Source organism: Oryctolagus cuniculus, chromosome 6, assembly GCF_964237555.1.
Source record: "Oryctolagus cuniculus chromosome 6, mOryCun1.1, whole genome shotgun sequence".
NCBI classification, from domain to species: Eukaryota; Metazoa; Chordata; class Mammalia; order Lagomorpha; family Leporidae; genus Oryctolagus; species Oryctolagus cuniculus.
The window spans coordinates 148744089-148763376 of NC_091437.1; the positions used below are offsets into that span (position 1 = coordinate 148744089).

The 19288-nt window shown below is 53.0% G+C and overlaps 1 protein-coding gene across 5 annotated transcripts in view; it reads left to right on the forward strand.

The window, feature by feature from the left end:
* Window positions 1–17445, forward strand: part of ZHX2 (zinc fingers and homeoboxes 2) — a 154214-nt gene extending 136769 nt beyond the window's left edge. For all 5 annotated transcript variants that reach the window (XM_051844015.2, XM_051844016.2, XM_070075443.1 and 2 more), the window contains 2 exons: window positions 559–3283; window positions 16244–17445. In XM_051844015.2, coding sequence (XP_051699975.2) covers window positions 766–3279 — 2514 coding nt within the window. In that variant the 5' untranslated portion in view covers window positions 559–765 and the 3' untranslated portion in view covers window positions 3280–3283; window positions 16244–17445. The remainder of the gene's footprint in view (window positions 1–558; window positions 3284–16243) is intronic.
* Window positions 17446–19288: the final 1843 nt, after the last annotated feature.

The window sequence follows — 19288 nt, forward strand, 5'->3', positions numbered from 1 at the left end:
AGTGGAGCAGCTGGGACTCAAACCGGTGCTCATATGAGATGCCAGCACTGCAGGTGGAGGCTTAACCTTCTACGCCACAGCCCCTGTTCTGCATTTTCTAAAGTGATTTTTTACTTTTATAGTAAGAAGCAAACTGTACGTATCCATTTTCTAACACCCTTATAAGCCCCCACTGCCAGCCACAGGTAAGCACCTTTCCTCAGAGGCATGGAAAATAAAAGCCGCTTGCCAGCCCCGCAGCGTGTCTTCTGCCGGCCCCCCACTTCAAAAGATCTCAGTGCCTATGTTTGTTTTCTGGGTCCCTCTGGCTCTGAAGGTGAAGTGGTGCCCCCGTCTGTGTTTGCTTGCTGTGGGCCTGTTCCCAAATGGTTCCCAGAGAAGGGAAGAGAAGAACATGACCTTGTGTAAGCACGCACTCTCCCACCATCTGTGCCTGGGTACACAGGTGTTTGATTTGGGTGCCGGTTGAGATGGGTCACGGGAACAACTCGGAAAGACGTGCTCTTTCCTTTTGCATCGTGAAGAGACGCTGACCCCGTCTTTGTTCTTGTCCCACAGATATGATGCTGCCTGGTGTGTTTAGTGATTGGTGCAGTTAGGATTTGCTGTGCTGAAATCATTCTGAAAACTCAAACGGGGGACTCCAGCATTCAAGGGAAGCCAAAGCCATTTGCGGGGGAAGAAAGCCCAAAGCCTTTTATCTTATTTGTTCCAAGGATTTCACTGCCCTCTCCAAAAATAAGCCATCGCACACAGACAGGCAGCATGGCAAGCAAACGAAAATCTACAACTCCATGCATGGTAAGGACATCACAAATGGTGCAGCAGGATGTGCCCGAGGAAGCAGACAGGGCCAAAGAAAAAGGTGCCGGCACAGCACAGCCTGATATGGCCAAGGACAGTTGGGTACCAGAACCTGAGAACCCTTCCAAAGAAAATGAAGTGATAGAGGTGAAATCTACGGGAGAAACCCAGTCCAAAAAACTCCAAGGTGGTTACGAATGCAAATACTGCCCCTACTCCACGCAAAACCTGAACGAGTTCACGGAGCACGTGGACGTGCAGCACCCCAACGTGATTCTCAACCCCCTCTACGTGTGTGCCGAATGTAACTTCACCACCAAAAAGTATGACTCCTTGTCCGACCACAACTCCAAGTTCCACCCCGGGGAGACCAACTTCAAGCTGAAGTTGATCAAGCGCAATAATCAGACTGTGTTGGAGCAGTCCATCGAAACCACCAACCACGTCGTGGCCATCACCACTAGTGGCCCTGGGAGTGGTGACAATGACCCTGGGATCTCGGTGAGTAAAACCCCCATCATGAAGCCAGGAAAACCCAAAGCAGATGCCAAGAAGGTGCCCAAGAAGCCCGAGGAGGCCACCCCCGAGAACCACGTGGAAGGGACCGCCCGCCTGGTGACGGACACGGCTGAGATCCTCTCGAGGCTCGGTGGCGTGGAGCTCCTCCAAGACACATTAGGACATGTCATGCCTTCTGTACAGCTGCCACCAAATATCAACCTTGTCCCCAAGGTCCCCGTCCCGCTGAACACTACCAAATACAACTCTGCCCTGGATACAAACGCCACCATGATCAACTCCTTCAACAAGTTCCCTTACCCGACCCAGGCGGAGTTGTCCTGGCTCACCGCTGCCTCCAAGCACCCGGAAGAGCACATCAGGATCTGGTTTGCCACCCAGCGCTTGAAGCACGGCATCAGCTGGTCCCCAGAGGAGGTGGAGGAGGCCCGGAAGAAGATGTTTAACGGCACCATCCAGTCGGTGCCCCCGACGATCACTGTGCTGCCCGCCCAGCTGGCCCCCACAAAGATGTCCCAGCCCATCCTCCAGACCGCTCTGCCGTGCCAGATCCTCGGCCAGACCAGCCTGGTGCTCACTCAGGTGACCAGCGGCTCCACAACCGTGTCTTGCTCCCCGATCACGCTCGCCGTGGCCGGGGTGACCAACCATGGCCAGAAGAGACCTTTGGTGACTCCCCAAGCTGCCCCCGAGCCCAAGCGTCCACACGTCGCCCAGGTGCCAGAGCCCCCACCCAAGGTGGTCAGCTCCCCGCTCACCTCGGCCAGTGACCGCAAGAAGACGAAGGAACAGATCGCGCACCTCAAGGCCAGCTTTCTCCAGAGCCAGTTCCCCGACGATGCGGAGGTCTACCGGCTCATCGAGGTGACCGGCCTGTCCAGGAGCGAGATCAAGAAGTGGTTCAGTGACCACCGGTATCGGTGTCAGAGGGGCATCGTCCACATCACCAGCGAATCCCTTGCCAAAGACCAGTTGGCCATCGCGGCCTCCCGACACGGTCGCACGTACCACGCCTACCCAGACTTTACCCCCCAGAAGTTCAAAGAGAAAACACAGGGTCAGGTTAAACTCCTGGAAGACAGCTTTTTGAAAAGCTCTTTTCCTACCCAGGCAGAACTGGATCGGCTCAGGGTGGAGACCAAGCTGAGCAGGCGAGAGATCGACTCCTGGTTCTCCGAGAGGCGGAAGCTTCGGGACAGCATGGAGCAAGCCGTCTTGGATTCCATGGGGTCTGGCACCAAAGGTTCAGACGTGGCGTCCCCCAATGGTGCTCTGTCTAGGCTTGACCAGCTCGCTGGGGCCCAGTTAGCCGGCTCTCTGCCCAGCACTTCACCAGCAGTTACACAAAGTCAACAGCAGGTTCATCTCCTGAGGAGCACTTTTGCAAGAACCCAGTGGCCTACTCCCCAGGAGTATGACCAGCTGGCGGCCAAGACTGGCCTGGTCCGAACTGAGATTGTGCGTTGGTTCAAGGAGAACAGATGCTTGCTAAAAACTGGAACCTTAAAGTGGATGGAGCAGTACCAGCCACAGCACGTGGAGGATGATCATGGCTACGATGCTGTGGCCAGGAAGCCAACAAAACCCATTGTCGAGAGCCCAAAGAATGGGAGCGAGACGGCTCAGCAATACTACAAGGACCCCAAAAAGCTCTGCGAAGAGGACTTGGAGAAGTTGGTACCCAGAGTGAAAGTGGGCAGTGAGCCCACAAAAGACTGTCTGCCTGCCAAGCCCTCGGAGGCCGCCCTGGACAGGTCGCAGGGCAGCAGCAGGGATGGCCAGGGTGGCGAGGAGAACGAGGAGTCGGGTGTCGTGGACTATGTGGAGGTGACAGTGGGGGAGGAGGACGCCATCTCAGACAGGTCAGACAGCTGGAGTCACACGGCAGCAGAAGGCGCAGCCGACCTGGCCGACTCCGACTCCGACAGCGTCCCCGCTGAGCCTGGCCAGGCCTAGACAGGTAATCGCACATGTGCCCCCCAGGCCGCAGGGGGCAGGCTGGTTTCCTCTCTTCTTACTGCACGGTTGAAATGTGTGTTGGGTACACAGATATTGGCACAGATGATGGGTTCTTTTATCTTTATTTGTTAATTGGCTAATAAATTTACTTTTATAAAAGAAATTATAAATTTATAAAATATTTTAGAAAATTTGTCAGTTGACAAGTAAAAACTGTCAATCTATACTGACAGCGACATTAACATACATTAAATATACCATTGCCATGATATAAAGATTGGATAGCCCTTATCCAAAGTACTTGAATCTTGACATGTTTCAGATTTTGAAATGCAACATCTCAGGGCTGGGACCTAGGACAAAGCATGAAATTCATTTGTGTTTCATAGATACCTATTAATAGCCTATTAATAATCTTGTATGGCATTTTGAATAATTTTGCATCTGATACAAGGTTTCATGGTATGGATTTTCCCACGTGTGGGCCTCTTGACACTGAAAAAAATGTTGGATTTTGGAGTAGTTCAGATTCAGGGGTTCCACGCAGGGAGGCTTCGCCTGTGTTTACCATCACACGTGGTGCTGTGGAATGCGTATACACCGTGGAATGGCTTAGGGGAGCAAACGGGTACGTGTACGACCTCCTATTTCTTATTGTGGAGGAGCTCCTTGTAAAGGTTCTTTGAAAAAGGAAGAAAAGTTGAGGCTTCCCGTGCTCAGGGTGGCAGCCCTGGCGCCTGTGGCCTGTCCGGATCACAGCTTCAGGCTCCTGCCTCCTGCACAGGGCTCGTGTTCCCTGCTCTGAAGAGCAGACGTGACCGGCTGGGTCCTTTGCCTGTTTCCTTTTTCCCTTTTCAGATTTTGTTTCAGATCCAGCATCCAGGTTGGCCGAGTGAGTTTACTGAGTCGGGTTCTTTGTCTTTATCGCAAAGTCTCGCACAGTGCTTGGCGTTGGCCTTGTCCTGGCTAAAGGAAGATGCCAGTCTGAGTCCCCAGAACCCCTTTAAATCTGGAGCCAGGAGGGCCAGGGAAGGGAGGTTGCCATGGTTACTAATGGCCATGTCCTCCACTAATGGGATGTGCCACAGAAACCCCTGGTGTTTGTGCTTCCCAGGAGGTCTGTGCAAATCAAGGCCCAAGCAAGCCTCTCGCCTGATGGTGAGGTAGGAAAGGGAGCAGGGTTGGGAGGAGGGGACAGGAAGTGAAGGTCTTCCTTTGCCAGGTTGTCCCCAGGCAGCTTGGGCGAGGAGGGGGACAGACAAGTTGCCTGGGTGGCCTTGCTTCCGCAGAGGTCACTTAAAAACCAACAGAAGCAGTCCTTTAAAATATTGTAATAAAGGTAAGAACCTCCAGAATGGTTCTAAGTGCCCAGAAGGAGCCCTGGAAGCGCCCATGTCTGTGTCAATGCACTGGGACAGCTCTGGCTGGCCGCCTCCCCCACCTGCTTCTCTGTTCAGAAATACGCCATCAGTCCTCTGGCAACCTTGTTTGAGCCTTTCCTGCAGCCATGCAATGAGGGGCCGGCCCCAGGGTGCCACCAGGTCTTCTCCTTCCACCACATGCACCCTGGGGCCATGGGTGAGGACCAGCCCAGAGGAGAGGGAGCTCGTAGGAGCTTGGGATAGCAGGGCGGCTAGGAGATGCAAGGGCATCCATCTGGCTTCCTCCAGCCTCTGGCCATTTTCTTGACTTCTGGGAAGACGCCACCAGTCTGGCCCACGTCTCCCTCATTGAAATGAAGAAGCAAGTCGTTTGTCCACCTGAGTGCTGCTTGCTTGCCCTGTCCTCTGTCCTTGAATCTCTTCTGATCCACAGCGCAGTCTGCTTGGTTGCTTTTTCCTCCAATCCCAATGTAGCCGGCAGGGTACAGTTCCATAGTCAGTAACTTCTGAGCACCTACTGTGTGCCACCCGCCATGCTGGGCTGTAAAGACAGACAGCCAGCAGCGCTGGTTCACATGGAGTTTGATCACGCCATGGACAGAGGAGAGGGTACCTCCGCTCAGAAGCCAGTGTGCCGCATGCATGGTAGAGGAGGACGTGCGTGGCTGTATGGGGAGCCTACAGGAAGGCTACCTGTGCCAGGGACCACAGACAAGGGGCTCCCTGCAGGCAGAGAAGAGAGCAGTTCCAGTGGAAGGAAGGGCAGGGCCAAGGTCCATAGGACAGGCCAGGACTGGTGCAGTTGAGGAACCAAGAGAGGTGTGCCATGGCCAGAAGGTGGAGTCTGGGTTCAGCCACATCTTCTGTAGCAGGCAAAAGCTGTGCGGAGCCAGCTGTGAGTGCTGTGTGACTCTAAGGATGCTAAGCACCCCTGTATCCCCAGGGAGCTCGGGGAGGGGCGGGTTTCTCCAAAGGCAGCAGCTTGCCCAGGCCCCGCTCCCCCTCGTCCAGGTGGGCCGTGGCTCTGCCTGCCACCCTCTGAGGCCCCAGTGGAAGAGAGTTGGAGGAAGGAAAGCGAAACCCATGGAGAGAACCCCTGGGGACAAAGGGACGCTGGGAGAGAAGAGGGAAGGACCTCCTGGGGAGCGGTGCTCTGGCCAAGCGTGTCTTTCCATAACTCTCCCGGAGAGGTGACACTGTGTCTGTAGCACTCCAGGATGGGGCTGAGAGACAGGGAACCCCCCCTACCTTCGCTCAGCCGGAGTCCTCCCTCCTCCTGCTGCTCTCTCAACCGTTCCATTTCTGCAGCAATTCCTCATTTCTGATTGGACCCACACCCAGGGATTTTTAAATTGGCTTTTGAACTAACATCAGACAATTCAGAGATGGAGGAACCACCAGTCTCCCCTGCAAAAAAAAAAAAATGGGAACAACCAGGGACCCCACTTTATATTTATTTGTGATAAATGCCACAAGTGTGCACTGGAATCCGCGCTAAGTTCTGTGCAGCACCCGGCAGCACTGGCAGCACTAATGGCTCCTGATAGCACGGAGGCCAGTGGTATCGAGCACAGGGCTGCAACTGTGCAGGGGCTGGCATCCGAAAGCTCCCCCAAGTCCTGCACAGAAGCACCCCTAAAAGGAGACTCTGACTTAGGTGGAGAGGGAGAATCTCTTCCGATCACTTTAGCTTTTAGGAATGAGGCACGTGGGTCTCTTGAAATTCATAAACAGTCACTGATGGCCCTATTTAAGTGGATAGCTATTTAGGAACCTGCAGTGGAGTTGCACGGCTACACATATGAGGATGAGGATCCAGGGAGATGGAGGAGGGAACGCGGGCAAGCAGCGAAGATCTGACTTCAGGGTTGGGTCTCCTGGCTCCGCAAGGCTCAGGACAGCCGGTGACTCACCTCAGCCCCAGCGTTAGCCCCAGAGATAGGAATCCTTCCCAGCCTTTGAATGCTGTTGGCTGGATTGGGTCCCTTTGTCCAATTATCCTGTTGAGAGGCCTGACCTAGTAAGAGGCTGAGAACTAAATTCCTCCTTTCCTAAAACTGAGACACCATAATTGAGCGAGACATTGTCAGACACAAGCCTTGGTGTTCGGCCAAATGAGATGCCCATTACTGCTACTAACAAGAGCTGCATTTATGGCTGGGAGCTATGGGCTTAGCATTCTTCTAAGCATGCCTGTTATGTCATGGAGAAGTGACAGAAACCACGTGAGGTAGATACAGCTTTTTTTTTTTCCTCCATTTTACAAAGTGCAAAATTGAGGCTCAGAAAAAATTGCAAAATTTGCCCTGAGTTCTTTAGTGGGTAGTGGAGTTGGAGGCCACTTCTCTGCTAGGCCGGTGCCTAACCTCAACCCCTCCAGTGATGGCCCCACTATGGCCTGGGGCCCAACTGTTCCTGACACTTAAAGTCCAAAATGTGTGTGCCCCACATTCTGTTGAGATTAGCTACCCGAATACCAGTAGTTGACTGAATGGATGAATGAACGAAGGAATGCACAAACGAATGAATGAAAATATTTGCATCATCTGTTTCCCTGTCTCTCCCTCCAACCCCTGAGGCGGGGACCATCTGTCATTCATTTCTGAAGCCCCAGTGTGGGAGTCCCAGCAGGTGTTTCATAATGGTTTATTGAAATAACCTGGGCATTAACAAAGATCCTTGACTGTCCATTATCTGGGATCTGGGATTTCAGCCCTTTAGCTTCTCTGCGTTTTCCCACCATTGCTCTTTCACCCCAGTGACTGAGAGAGGTCAGAGGAGAAGGGCTGGGGACAGTTTGCCTCCCGTGTGTGTAAGCAGCTTGAGAGAAAGATGTGTTGGAGTCCGTCCTGAGCAGTGCTTCTCAGGGCCACCCTTTAGCCTCGCTCCTCTCGTCCCTAATGGGGAGTTCACTCCTACACTTCCAGTTACCTAACTACAGAGCGTCTTGCCCTGGGAGTTCTCAATGTGCTTTGGGAGGCTTGTAGCAACCTAGGAACCGTGAAATCCAAGCCCCTTCATTTTCAGAGGAAAGATTCGGGCCCAAGGAGGTGAAGTACGCAGCCCAGAAACATCCCTAACAAGCGACTTGGTTCCCTCACTCAAGGATTTGTGGATCGCCTGCGGTGTTCCAGGCTCTGGAAGGCACTGGTGCCAAGTGCCCTGCCCCCGTGGAGCCCAGGGTCTAATCAGAACAGTTTTCATCAAGCAAAACAAAAAGTTGGCCGCACTGACAAGTTTTTTGAAGCAAAGGTGCATGCTGCTATTAAACTGTAGACTAGAGAAGTCTGATCAGATTTAAGGTTTGAAGAAGGCAGATAGATGATTTGAAATCCAAAGGGTTAATTAGGCCAACATGTAGGAGCTGACTGGGCAGAAAGGGGAAAGGAGCATTGCAGGCCAAAGAAACAAAAATCCTCAGTGGCCCAGGGCTCAGAGGGAACTGGATGCATTAGCGGAACTAAGAGGTAGCCAGTGTGCTTCACAGACGTGCAGGTGCTAGAAGCCAGATGTTAGGTGGATCCACATAAAATCAAATTTGCCTTTGAAATGCCTTCGTCTCACCAATAAAGGAGACCATGTGTGGTTCTGTGTGTGTAACCCTACGGAGAAAGTTCAAGGCGCCTCTGTGCTACTCAGGGGAGGAGCAACAGGCAAGTCAACTTGCAGAAGCTGTGCATTCAGAGCTGTCTGCCCTCGTGGTAAATGGAGGAGGGATGCCAGAACGTTCTAGAGTGCCCATGTGCCTATGCAGTTTTACTTGACTTTTATTACTGAGTTTCCATAACCTCAAAGCATACTGCTGTCATGGAATAGACCGGACAGCTTAAACAACAGACCTCTGTTTCCCAGGGTTCAAGATCAAGGTGATCTGCTGAGGCTTCTCTCCTTGGCTTGTAGACAGCCACTTTCTCGCTACATCCTCACCTCGTCTCTCTAGAGTCTCTTTCTCTTCTTGTAAGGACACCACGCCTGTGAGATTAGGATTTAATTACTACACCCTTAATTACCCCCCTAAAGGCCCTATCGCCAAATACAGTTACCCTGGGGCTTAGGGATCAAGATATGAATTTAGTGAATTCCGTTGCCCTTGCTAGTAGAGGTGTCCGCTGTTGTCGGGACTGAAGGAGGTGACACAAATGAAAGCCCTGGAACAGGGAGCCAGTGTTAGCACCAGCACCTGCTCACGTGGTGGTGCCGTCTGAACTTGCAGTCACTGCTCTCCGTGGGGAGAACTTGGCCGCCTGCTTCCTGCCCTTCCAAGTTCACTTTTTCTGTTGGGGCCCATTTTATGAGCTCCTGCCTTTGGGTGTTCATTGCCTCTCAGAGGGGTAGGAGAGGGGATCCGGAGGCTGCAACAAGGGGTAACATCTGGTGCTCGCAGTAACTCTCAATTTAGTATTTATTTATCTATTTATTTTTTGACAGGCAGGGTTGGACAGTGAGAGAGAGAGACAGAGAGAAAGGCCTTCCCTGTCCGTTGGTTCACCCCGTAATGGCCACTGTGGCCGGTGCACTGCACCGATCCGAAGCCAGGAACCAGGCGCTCCTCCCGGTCTTCCATGCGGGTGGATGGTCCAAGCACTTGGGCCATCCTCCACTGCACTCCCAGGCCACAGCAGAGAGCTGGACTGGAAGAGGAGCAACTGGGACAGAATCCAGCGCCCCAACCGGGACTAGAACCCGGGGTGCCGGCACCGCAGGTGGCCCATTGAGCCGTGGCACTGGCCAACTTGCAGTAACTCTCAAAGTTGTCATTATTTTCTTCACTTATGGCTGATCAGAAGGAGGCACAGAAAGTTAACTTGTCCCAGGTCATCCAGGTGAAAGGTGATGGAGCTGAGAGTCGAACTGTAGCCACACATAGAACCACTGTGGGAATCTGCCTGGTGCGTTGCAGCTACAATTCCATTGGCTCAGATCCTGTTGAGCCACACTGGATGATTTGTGCAGGTGGGCAGAGTGGTTGCCCCTCACACCTGCTGCCCTGTGAGCCTCCCTCCGAGCAGCCTGGGAGAGCCTCTCGCGGCCTCTGAGTCTCAGCAGGTTCCCCAAACGGTCGCAGGGAAAAGAGCTTTGGTTGGATGTGCCAAAGCTGACCAAGGCCTGGGAGGGGGTGACTCGAGGCGGTGCGAAGTTTTCTTCATTCACTGGAAACCGCTCAATACTCTTCCATGCCAACGTTTTCCCCTTCTCAGTTCTGGTTGAAATCAGACCCAGCCCTCCACCCCAAATCAAAGAACATTTGGCTTAAATATTACAGAGAGGTACCAGAGCAGACGACTGGCCAGGGACGGGCAGGGGGTGGAGCAGTCGTTGCCCAGTGGTTATTCAGATGCAGAGGTGTGCTGTGGACAGTGTCCATAGTCCCCCATGAGGTGTTGCGTCCCTGAAAAGGTGTCAAGATGGTGGTCTTAGGTGGAGTGTTGTCATCTCCGGGAAAAAAAAAAAAAAAAAAGAGACACAAAAGGAAATTTCTGGAGGGGCTCAGTGTGTTTGGTGCCGGATTGTGGCGACGATTGTATTCAGCCGTCTAAATGCACCAAAGTGTATCCGTTAGTCGCATGCAGTTTTTCACAGACCACTTACATCTCAGTAAAACTGGGACAAAGGAAAAAAGAAAAAGCAGCCAGACAGAAAAAACATTAGCTACCGGGAAACTACAGTTAAACTGAAAACACATTGCCCAACAACAGCAAAACAGAAGCTAATTGAGTTCTAGCTGACAGTGGTACAAAATGCTTAGCGGATAGCAGATACTCAATACGTGAACAACGGTTATCTCCCCACACCCCTCCAAGAAAGAGAAAAGAAATATGAGAGTACTCCAAAAGTTTGAAGAAAAATGGAATTAAACAGTAAGTTTATTGTAGTGCAAAAATATCTGGAAATCCATGTATAGGTTTTTTTTAACTATTTTTTATTACTATTTGAGAGGTAGAATTACAGATTGAGATAGGGAGAGACAGAGAGAGAGGTCTCCCATCCACTGGTTCACTCCCCAGATGGCTGCAACAGCCGGAGCTGTGCCAGACCAAAGCCAGGAGCCAGGAGCTTTCTCCAGGTCTCTCGGGCAGTTGCAGCAGCCCAAGCACTTGGGCCACCTTCCACGGCTTTCCCAGGCCATAGCAGAGAGCTGGGTCGGAAGATAAGCAGCTGGGACATGAACTGTTACCCAGATGGGATGCTGGCACCACAGGCGGAGGTCTTAACCTACTACACCACACCGCCGGACCCCTTGCATAGATTTTCATAAAATGCATTTGCTTTTTTTTTTTAAGATTTATTTATTTATTTGAAAGAGTTACACACAGAGAGAGGAGAGGCGGGGGGGTGGGAGTGGAGGGGAGGTCCTTCCATCTGCTGGTTCACTACCCAAACAGTTGCAATGGCTGGAGCTGCGCCGATTCAAAGCCAGGAGCCAGGAGCTTCTTCCTGGTCTCCCACACGGGTGAGGGAGCCCAAGCACTTGGGCCATCTTCTACTGCTTTCCCAGGCCACAGTAGAGAGCTAGATAGGAAGTAGAGTAGCTGGGTCTCAAACTGGCACCCATATGGGATGCCAGCACTTCAGGCCAGTGCATTAACCCGCTGTGCCACAGCACAGGCCCCCATAAAATGCGTTTTCCATCAGCTATTTGAAGATCCCTCTCATTAGGGAGAGAGACTAAGTGTTTTTCTTTCTCATGGAGTGCAGTGCTCTCTCCCAAGGCCCCAGAGCCTTAGGGAAAAGCCTCCAAGGGAAAATTGAAAACAAACAGAAAGCTGGCCCCAAGGGGAAAGAATTCTATTGTTGTTTTTCTTTTCAAGGTTTCCCCAAAGGGTAAAGTACCAGAGAAGCAGATTTTGCTAGAGAACTTGATAGTACTTTTCAGTACACCAACATGTCCCCAAGACAGAAAGGGACGGCTTTGAGACGCAGTGGCTTTGCTGTCCTGGGAGGGAACCCCCATTAGAGAGTAGGGACATCTAGCCATGTGTCTGGAAGAAACGTCCCCTAGGGGCCACAAGGCCTTGCAGGTCTCCAGGACTGAGCTTGGGTACTGTGGGACCAGGTGACTGACCCCTCAGGGCCTTGGGCCTCTGCAGCGTGAATGTCTGTGACCAGGCAGATTGAAGCCCCGTGGCAGGGGGTGGGGTGGGCGGCAATAGCTGTGAAGTCCACGCCCAGCCATAGTCCCTAAAAGACAAGGCCACACTGAGATGTGGACTCCACTCTGACAGCACCGTGCTCCGTTCCTGTTTCTCATTCATTAATGAATGCTTATGAGCAGACACTGCAGGGAGGGCTGGCGAGATCAGCAGTGAACGTGACACACACTGTCCAAGTCCTCATGGGCCTGCCATCCACGGACAGTTAACTGGGCCATCTGAAGTCGGCGTGATGACAGCCGTGCCGACAAGCTCCAGGGTGGGAATGCCTACCCAGGCAAGGTGGGAGCAGAGGCTTTCCTGGGCAAGCCCAGAGCTGGATCCTGCAGGGCCTGGAGCTGCAGGGGCCCTGGGGCCTGGTCCCCAGGCAGCTGGCGGGCAGCTGGCGAACGGTTTTAGTAGGGGAGCATGATATGTCACACCGTGGTGTGGGAGCACAGCCCTGGCCGAGCTGCCAGGACCTGTGCCCAGGAGCCTGGGATGGAAACACATTCAGGGCCAAATGTCCACTGCTGGGGGCGAGGAGAACTAGGAGGGTCAGGGCTTGTCTGTCCTGTACTGCTTCCTCCTGTGTGAACACAAGTAGAGCCAGGAGCGCCGGCTGCATAGGCAGGGACCTGCGGGACCCACTTATTGCCCAAGAGACAAGACTAAACGTGCCCACGGATCCCCTTCTTCACTTCAGCTCCAACCTGACCGGACCCTGGGCTGGGGCCACGAGCAGACACCCCGCGAGAGGGATCAGGCCCCTGCCTTCGGGCTCTTGTATCTTCCCAGCCTCACAGCCTGGGCCTGCCCACTGCCACATGTCCTGGGAAAGGTCAAAGGGAAATTAAAGCCCAAGTGGGCCTGAGCGTGCTTCCAGGGCCCAGAGCCATCCACACACATCTGGGGTTTCTGCAAGAGCCAAGGGGAAAAACTTGGCCTTCTCTCTCCCTTTTCTCCAGGTCATCCTTTTGGCCTTGCAATCTCTCTCTCTCTCCCTCCCTCCCTCCCTCTCTCTCTCTCTCTCTCTCTCTCTCTCTCTGTGTGTGTGTGTGTGTGTGTGTGTGTGTGTGTTCTGAGGATCTTGTTTGGGGATTTTTTAAATTCTTACTACATATGGTTGGAGGATTATGCAAGTTTGCGTCCTTAAAAAAATTGCACAAGGAACCATAAAAACACTGCTGGGCGAGGAACCACCTTAACATCAAGGTGCATCTAAAAGGCAAGCACTTGTCTGTCCCTTGAAGAGGCACCATTCAGTTTCATACATGAGAGAAAGGGGAAAAAATGGGTCCACTCATTCACACGGGTAACTCACTACACTAAAGGCCCCGTTTTATACCCAGCCTTCCTTGGGGAAAACAAAGCAGTATTCCTTGAGCCCCTGGTATGTGGGAGGATTTGTGTGCCTGGCGCGCCTGGCGGTCCTGTATGACAGAGGGAGGCTCAGGGGTGGGCGTTGTGGTGCAGCAGGTTTAAACCACCACTGGGGGTGCTACATCCCACATCGGAGCGCTGGTTTGAATCCTGACTGCTCCACTTCTGACCTAGCTGCCTGCTGTTGCACGTGGGAGGCAGCACATGATGGCTCAGGTGCTTGGGTTCTTGCCCCCACATATGGGAAACCCAGATGGAGCTCCTGGTTCCTGGCTTCAGCCTGGACTAGCCCTGGCTGTGGTGGGCATTTGGGGAGTGAACCAGTGGATGGAAGATCTCTTTCTTTCACTCGCTCGCTCTCACTCTACCTTTCAAGCAGATAAAAATAAGTTGTTTTTTTTTTTTTTTTAAGGAAACAATATGAGTTCATATCAAAGGAGAAGCAGTGAGGCCCAGGGCAGTTATAGAACTGACCTAGGCACATACCCAGGAAGCCGTGGACGCTGAGTCCTGCTTTCCCATGGCTCCGCTGTGCTGCACGGGAGGAGACGTGGGGGTGATCTGCCCACCCTGGGTCTGGATTCCTGGCCTGGAGAGCCTTCAGGGGGAATCCAGCGGGCAGCAGCCTCCCTCCCTGAGGCAGTGAAAGAGCCCATTTGCTGAGGACGCCCTGTCCCTTTGAGGAGAGGGGGAGGAGGCTGGCTGTGCCCAGCCAGCGGATGTGGGAAGCTTGTCTGAGAACAGCAATGAGGATAGGGTCTGACCGGGGTGCCCCAGCCTTTGAAGCAGATGCACACTTTCCCATCGCCAGGGGGCCCCATGCGTGACCCAGACCACAGGGTCTGGAGCTGGACTGGCCAAGGTGGGCTCTGGAACCCAGCACTTTCCAGTCCCTTGCACTAAACGCGGCCTTAGTCTCTCCAAGCCCTCCGCTCTGTCACTGTCAAGCGGGCCGGGTAGCCACCTGCCTGCCAGGTTGCAGTGAGGAGTGAAAGAGCTGGGCCATGTTAATAAGAGCTGCAGCCTGACGTGTGTCACGTGTGGGAGAAGCATTAGCTGCTGTCGCTGTCATGATCCTGATGATCATGGCTGGCTTGTTTTGTTTGGTTTTTATGGTGCCACTGAGCAGTCATGTGGCTGGGGAGACGGTTTTCTCTCCCCGAGCCTCCGGTCCATTTGTGCCAGAAGTGATGTGGGCAGCATCGGCTCAAAGGACCCCTGTTGCTCTGAGGGCTGATGACTTTGATCACTCCAAGGACGCCCCTGAAATGTGCATGCACCCCCAGGATTCTCCTGTACGTGTTCACCCCAGCACCCAGTCTTACTCCCGGGAATGTGGGTGTGTTTACCATGCAGCCGCTAGGAGCCAATGACAATCTGCTGCTGCCTCCAGCTGCTCTTCCTGCCCTTGGTCTCCTGCACACGGAACACTTCCTGGGGCTTTTTCGGCCCCTGATGTGGCCAACAGCCTTGCCAGGAGGGCAGCCAAGAGCCAGGGACTTGGGAAGTGACGTTGTCCATCACTTCTAGCCTGTCATGGGTTAGGGTTAGGGTTAGGGTTAGGGTTAGGGTTAGGGTTAGGGTTAGGGTTAGGGTTAGGGTTAGGGTTAGGAGCTCCTAATGGAGTCTGGCTGTGTCCTGAGCCCTGAGCCCTGAACCTCCCACTGGGGGTCCTTTCTCAGAGTCCCTAGAACCTGGCAGCCAACAACAGAAGGGGTCACAGAGGTCTAGTTTTCCCAGCACTTCTAGAAGGTACCGCGAGGTGGGCGGATCAAACAACAGGAATTTGTTCTCTTGCAGCTCAGGAGATGAAGTCTGGCATGGGCCAGGTTGGTTCCTTCTGAGGGCTGTGGGGAGTGTCTGCTCCATGCCAGGCTCCTGGCGATCTGTGAGCCATCCTTGGCCTCCCTTGGCTTACAGGAGCGTCACCCTGATCCCTGGCCCTGTCTTCATGTTCTCTTTGCCTGTGTCTGTCTTCGTGTCTAATTTTCCTGTTTTCATTAGAGTGGTGGCAGTATCTGTCTGTAAAGGTATTTCCAAGTAGGGTTAGGACTTGAGGATGTACTTTGGAGGGAGACACCATTCAACCCACAACAAGGTCCTTGGGCTACTTCTATTACTCCCAAGTATTTAAGAATTAACCTTTTTCCCTATACCAGCTCGTAATAGGTGCTGTGGGCTAGGAGCAGCCTCTACTGACTGCCTGGGCTTGAATCCCAGCTCTGCCACCTACTGACTGTGTGACCTTGGGTAGATTAATTGGCCTCTCTCTGTTCAGTGTCCTTGCCTGTAAAATGAGAATAATAGTAACAATAATTCTACATCTCTTAGAGTTGATGTAGGCATTAAATTTTACTATGTGTGACCTATGTATGTATTAAGAGTCAGTGTTAAAAAAAATATTTAATTCTTACCTACTTGGAAGTAATGGAAGTAGTCCAAGGACCTTGTTGGAAAGGTTCTATAAGAAGCAATGCAAGATCCCGACTGCTTCCCCGGTGCCAGGCACTATTCCAGGTGCCAGGGTCGGCTCATTTAGTCATCACAGCCACCGGAAATGATGGGTGCTGGCATAGTCCCCGTTTTACAGGGTGAGAGCTAAGCCCTAGAGAAACAGTCACACAGGAAAGCCCACAGCCGCTAAATGGGAAGCCGGGGCCGCGATCCAGGTTTGTCCCACTCCAGGGCCTTTTAGGAGCCGCTGTGACAGGCTGCCTCTCTAGGAAAGAGAAAGGGTCTTGTGATGATGAAAAGAATGCCAGGCCCCCACTTCCGCTTGCCCAGAAATGCCGGCATCCCGTTTGCAAAAGCCTGATTGCGGAGCCAATTCCCCTAATATCAGACTGCGCTCAGCAAATACGCTCCTGTCCAGGACAGGCCCCACACTGGAAGGCCATCTGTCTCTCCTCCAAGCCCAGCAGGGTGGCTTTGCAAGGACTCCCCCTGGCCCCGCCAGCCGCCACCCCTCGCCCCAGTACCGCTGCCAGGATAGCTAGGAAGAGGCAGACCTGACCCTTCCCACCCTCTCCCTGACAGCTCTTCTCTGCTTTCATGTTGTCCTTCCAGGACGTGTCGGAACTGCCCCACTGGTGACTCTGAAGAGAGAAGTCCCCTCCCAGCCAGGGGCCGCCCTCGCCGGGGACTCCAACTGAGCTGAGTGCCTGGAGGTGCAGGAACCCAGCTCTGCTGCATGCACCTCCCAGAGGCCCCGTGGGAACTGTTCACAGTGCCAAAGTCCTACTACTGCGTTTTCAATGGGTCCCTGGACAGCGTCGCTCCCCTGCCCAGCCCCCACCTCTTGCTCTACTGGAACCGATTTGTACAATGTGGGAATTTTGTTACCTTTTTAATGGAGGGCAACTTCCTTTCCCAGCACTACCTTGGAAGGTTTGTTTTTTTTTTCCAGGAGGGAGGGCTAACCACCAAGCTTTTCTCTTTTTCTTTTGTATTTTTATGTTACTAATACGGGGGAGGGAGTATTAGTATTAGTGCCATTGTATCTACTGGATTGTAAGTAGGGAGAATCTATTTTTAAAGGTAGCTTGAAACTTGGGAGATTTCTCAGTGGGAAGGGCTGAGGTTCAGGCCTCTTGCTCACCAGGAGCCGGTTTACAAATGGCAGATCTTCCAGATCAGATCCGTTTCCAGTTCTCCCGCTGGCCACCTCGGGTGCCCTTGCCTTAGCCCCATGCCGGGCTTTCTGCACTGCCAGGAGCTGGGTCCCACTGCCCGACTGCTTGGCCTCACGTTGCCAGCCCCAGCCAGCACCAGGAGAACTGGGGAGCAGGGGGCAGTCCCCCCCAGAGCTTCTGTTTAAATACCAGCCTAAGGGGCTCCTGCATTTGTTAGCATTACCATAGCTGTTATGAGGTTAAAACAAACAACGAAAACATCTTCCTATCTAGATGGTACAAAGATGAACAACTTCAGTTTTCATTTCTCTTCTTAACTGCCTTTCTCGGTGTGGTATTTGATGAGATTTCAGCTTGAAGCCTCACCATGAACTGATTTGTTTGTGTGTTTGTTTTTGGGCCAATTTTAGATACCTGAGTGCACTTTTTTTTCCCAGTTTAGTCCTAACTTTTAAAGAAGGTGTAAATGTTGCAATATGAATTATGTCTGCAATCCCTTCCCGTCCCCCACTGCCCCCCATTTGAGTACACTGCACAAATAAAATAATAGGGAGTTTGAATAAAACCAATTTTTCTAACTTGTTGCTCATTTGTTGTAACTCAATAAAGCAAAGACTAAACGTTTTTATAACCTGCTCCTCGGCTCCTCGTCTTTCCCGGCTGGCTGGCTCCCGAGGGTTTGGCCTGAGATCTGCTCGGCCACGTCCTGTTCCAACCTGTGGCCATCGTTCTTGTTTCCATCCTTGGGGGGATCCAGCCTTGTCAGCTGGACTTCAACGCAGGCTGCTGCCACAGGGAGCTGCAGCCTCTCTCTGACACCAAGAGGGGACGTCCGGGCCCCTTCTCCAGGGTCTTCACACTAGACGATCCTTAAACACTGTGCAGAAGAACGTGGGAGCAGGTGTGAGAAGACCCGCGGTGGCCTGGCTCACGCTCTGCAACCTCAGGTAAGTGACCCCCCCGCCCCGGCTGCTGGTGACCATAACTGGGATACTGCCATTTCTCTAAGGTGGTGTTTATTCTCACTTCATTTGAAAGGCAGACAGACAGAATCTTCCATTGCTGGTTCATTGCCCCCAGATGTCCACCAGCCAGGGCTAGGCCACGCGGATGCCAGGAGCCCAGGACTCCCTCCGAGTCTGCCCTTCTGTTATTTAAAAATGTTCACGATGGCTGTGGCTGACTTCTCCCCTGCGCTGGTTTCCCCGCCCGTGCTCCCAGCACCCGGACCTCCGTGGACCCCAGCACCCGGACCTCCGTGGACCCCATCACCCCACGCGGTCCGGTCCTTCCAGCCCATTAAGCCACATCTCCAGTGCTTGCCCTGCAGCAGGCGACTGCCTCCCCCTCGTGCCTCGGCAGCGACTGGCATGAATTCTCCAAGCAAGGCAGTGTGAGACACTATCAAACCCCTGAAGAAGCCAGAAAAAAAGGCCCAAGAATTGGTCGGGATGAAAATACACCAGGGAGATGGCGGTGGCGCTCTCAGCCATCCGGCAGAATGTCAAGCTGTCTCCACCGAGAGCGAGGGAAGAGGAGAGGAAGTGGGCGTTTGGCCTCACGGTTACGATGACGGCATTCCGCATCAGTACTGACTTCAGCTTTCCACAGTAGTAACCCGGAGAGGCAGAGTGGGAGCTCAAATACTGGAGTCCCTGCCACCCACGTGGGGACCTGGCTTGGAATCCTGGCTGCAACCCCACGACAACAACTGCCGCTGTGGACATTTGGGGAGCGAATTAACAAATGAGACCAATCTACCTATATCTGCATCTATCCATCTGCTATCTATGTAGCTATCAGAATTTTTTAAAAGAGAGTGGTAAGAATTAGGAGAGAAGTTCTCTTTAAAAAAAAAAAAAGATTTATTTTATTTATTTGAAAGAGTTACAGAGAAAGGTAGAGACAGAGAGAGAGGTCTTCCATCCAATAGTTCACTCCCCAGATGGCCACAACAGCTGGAGCTGCGCCGATCCGAAGCCAGGAGCCAGGAGCTTCTTCCAGGTCTCCCACATGGGTGCAGGGACCCAAGGACTTGGGCCATCTTCTGCTTTCCCAGGCCACAGCAGAGAGCTGGATCGGAAGAGGAGCAGCTGGGACTAGAACTGGTGCCCATATGGGATGCTGGCACTTCAGGCCAGGGTGTTAACCCGCTGTGCCACAGTGCCAGCCCCGAGAGACGTGCTTAGGGGGAACAGATGGACAGGGTTCCCAGTGAGTTGAAGAGAACGGGGTGGAGCGACCATCCACCGCTTTTCTCTGTGCCGTACCTCTTTGCATCCCTGTCACTTTCTTAAAGGCAACTCCTCTTCCCTTCTACTCAGCTGATACTGGGGGACTTCCCATCATGGTGGGCCACCTCCCTCCCACGGAGTGACCCATGGGATCTCCAGCACTCTACACAGAGACAGGTGCAGTACCACGCACAAGACCCAAGCAGGACCAGTCCGATGCTAGAAGAAAGAGATGCCTTTTACCA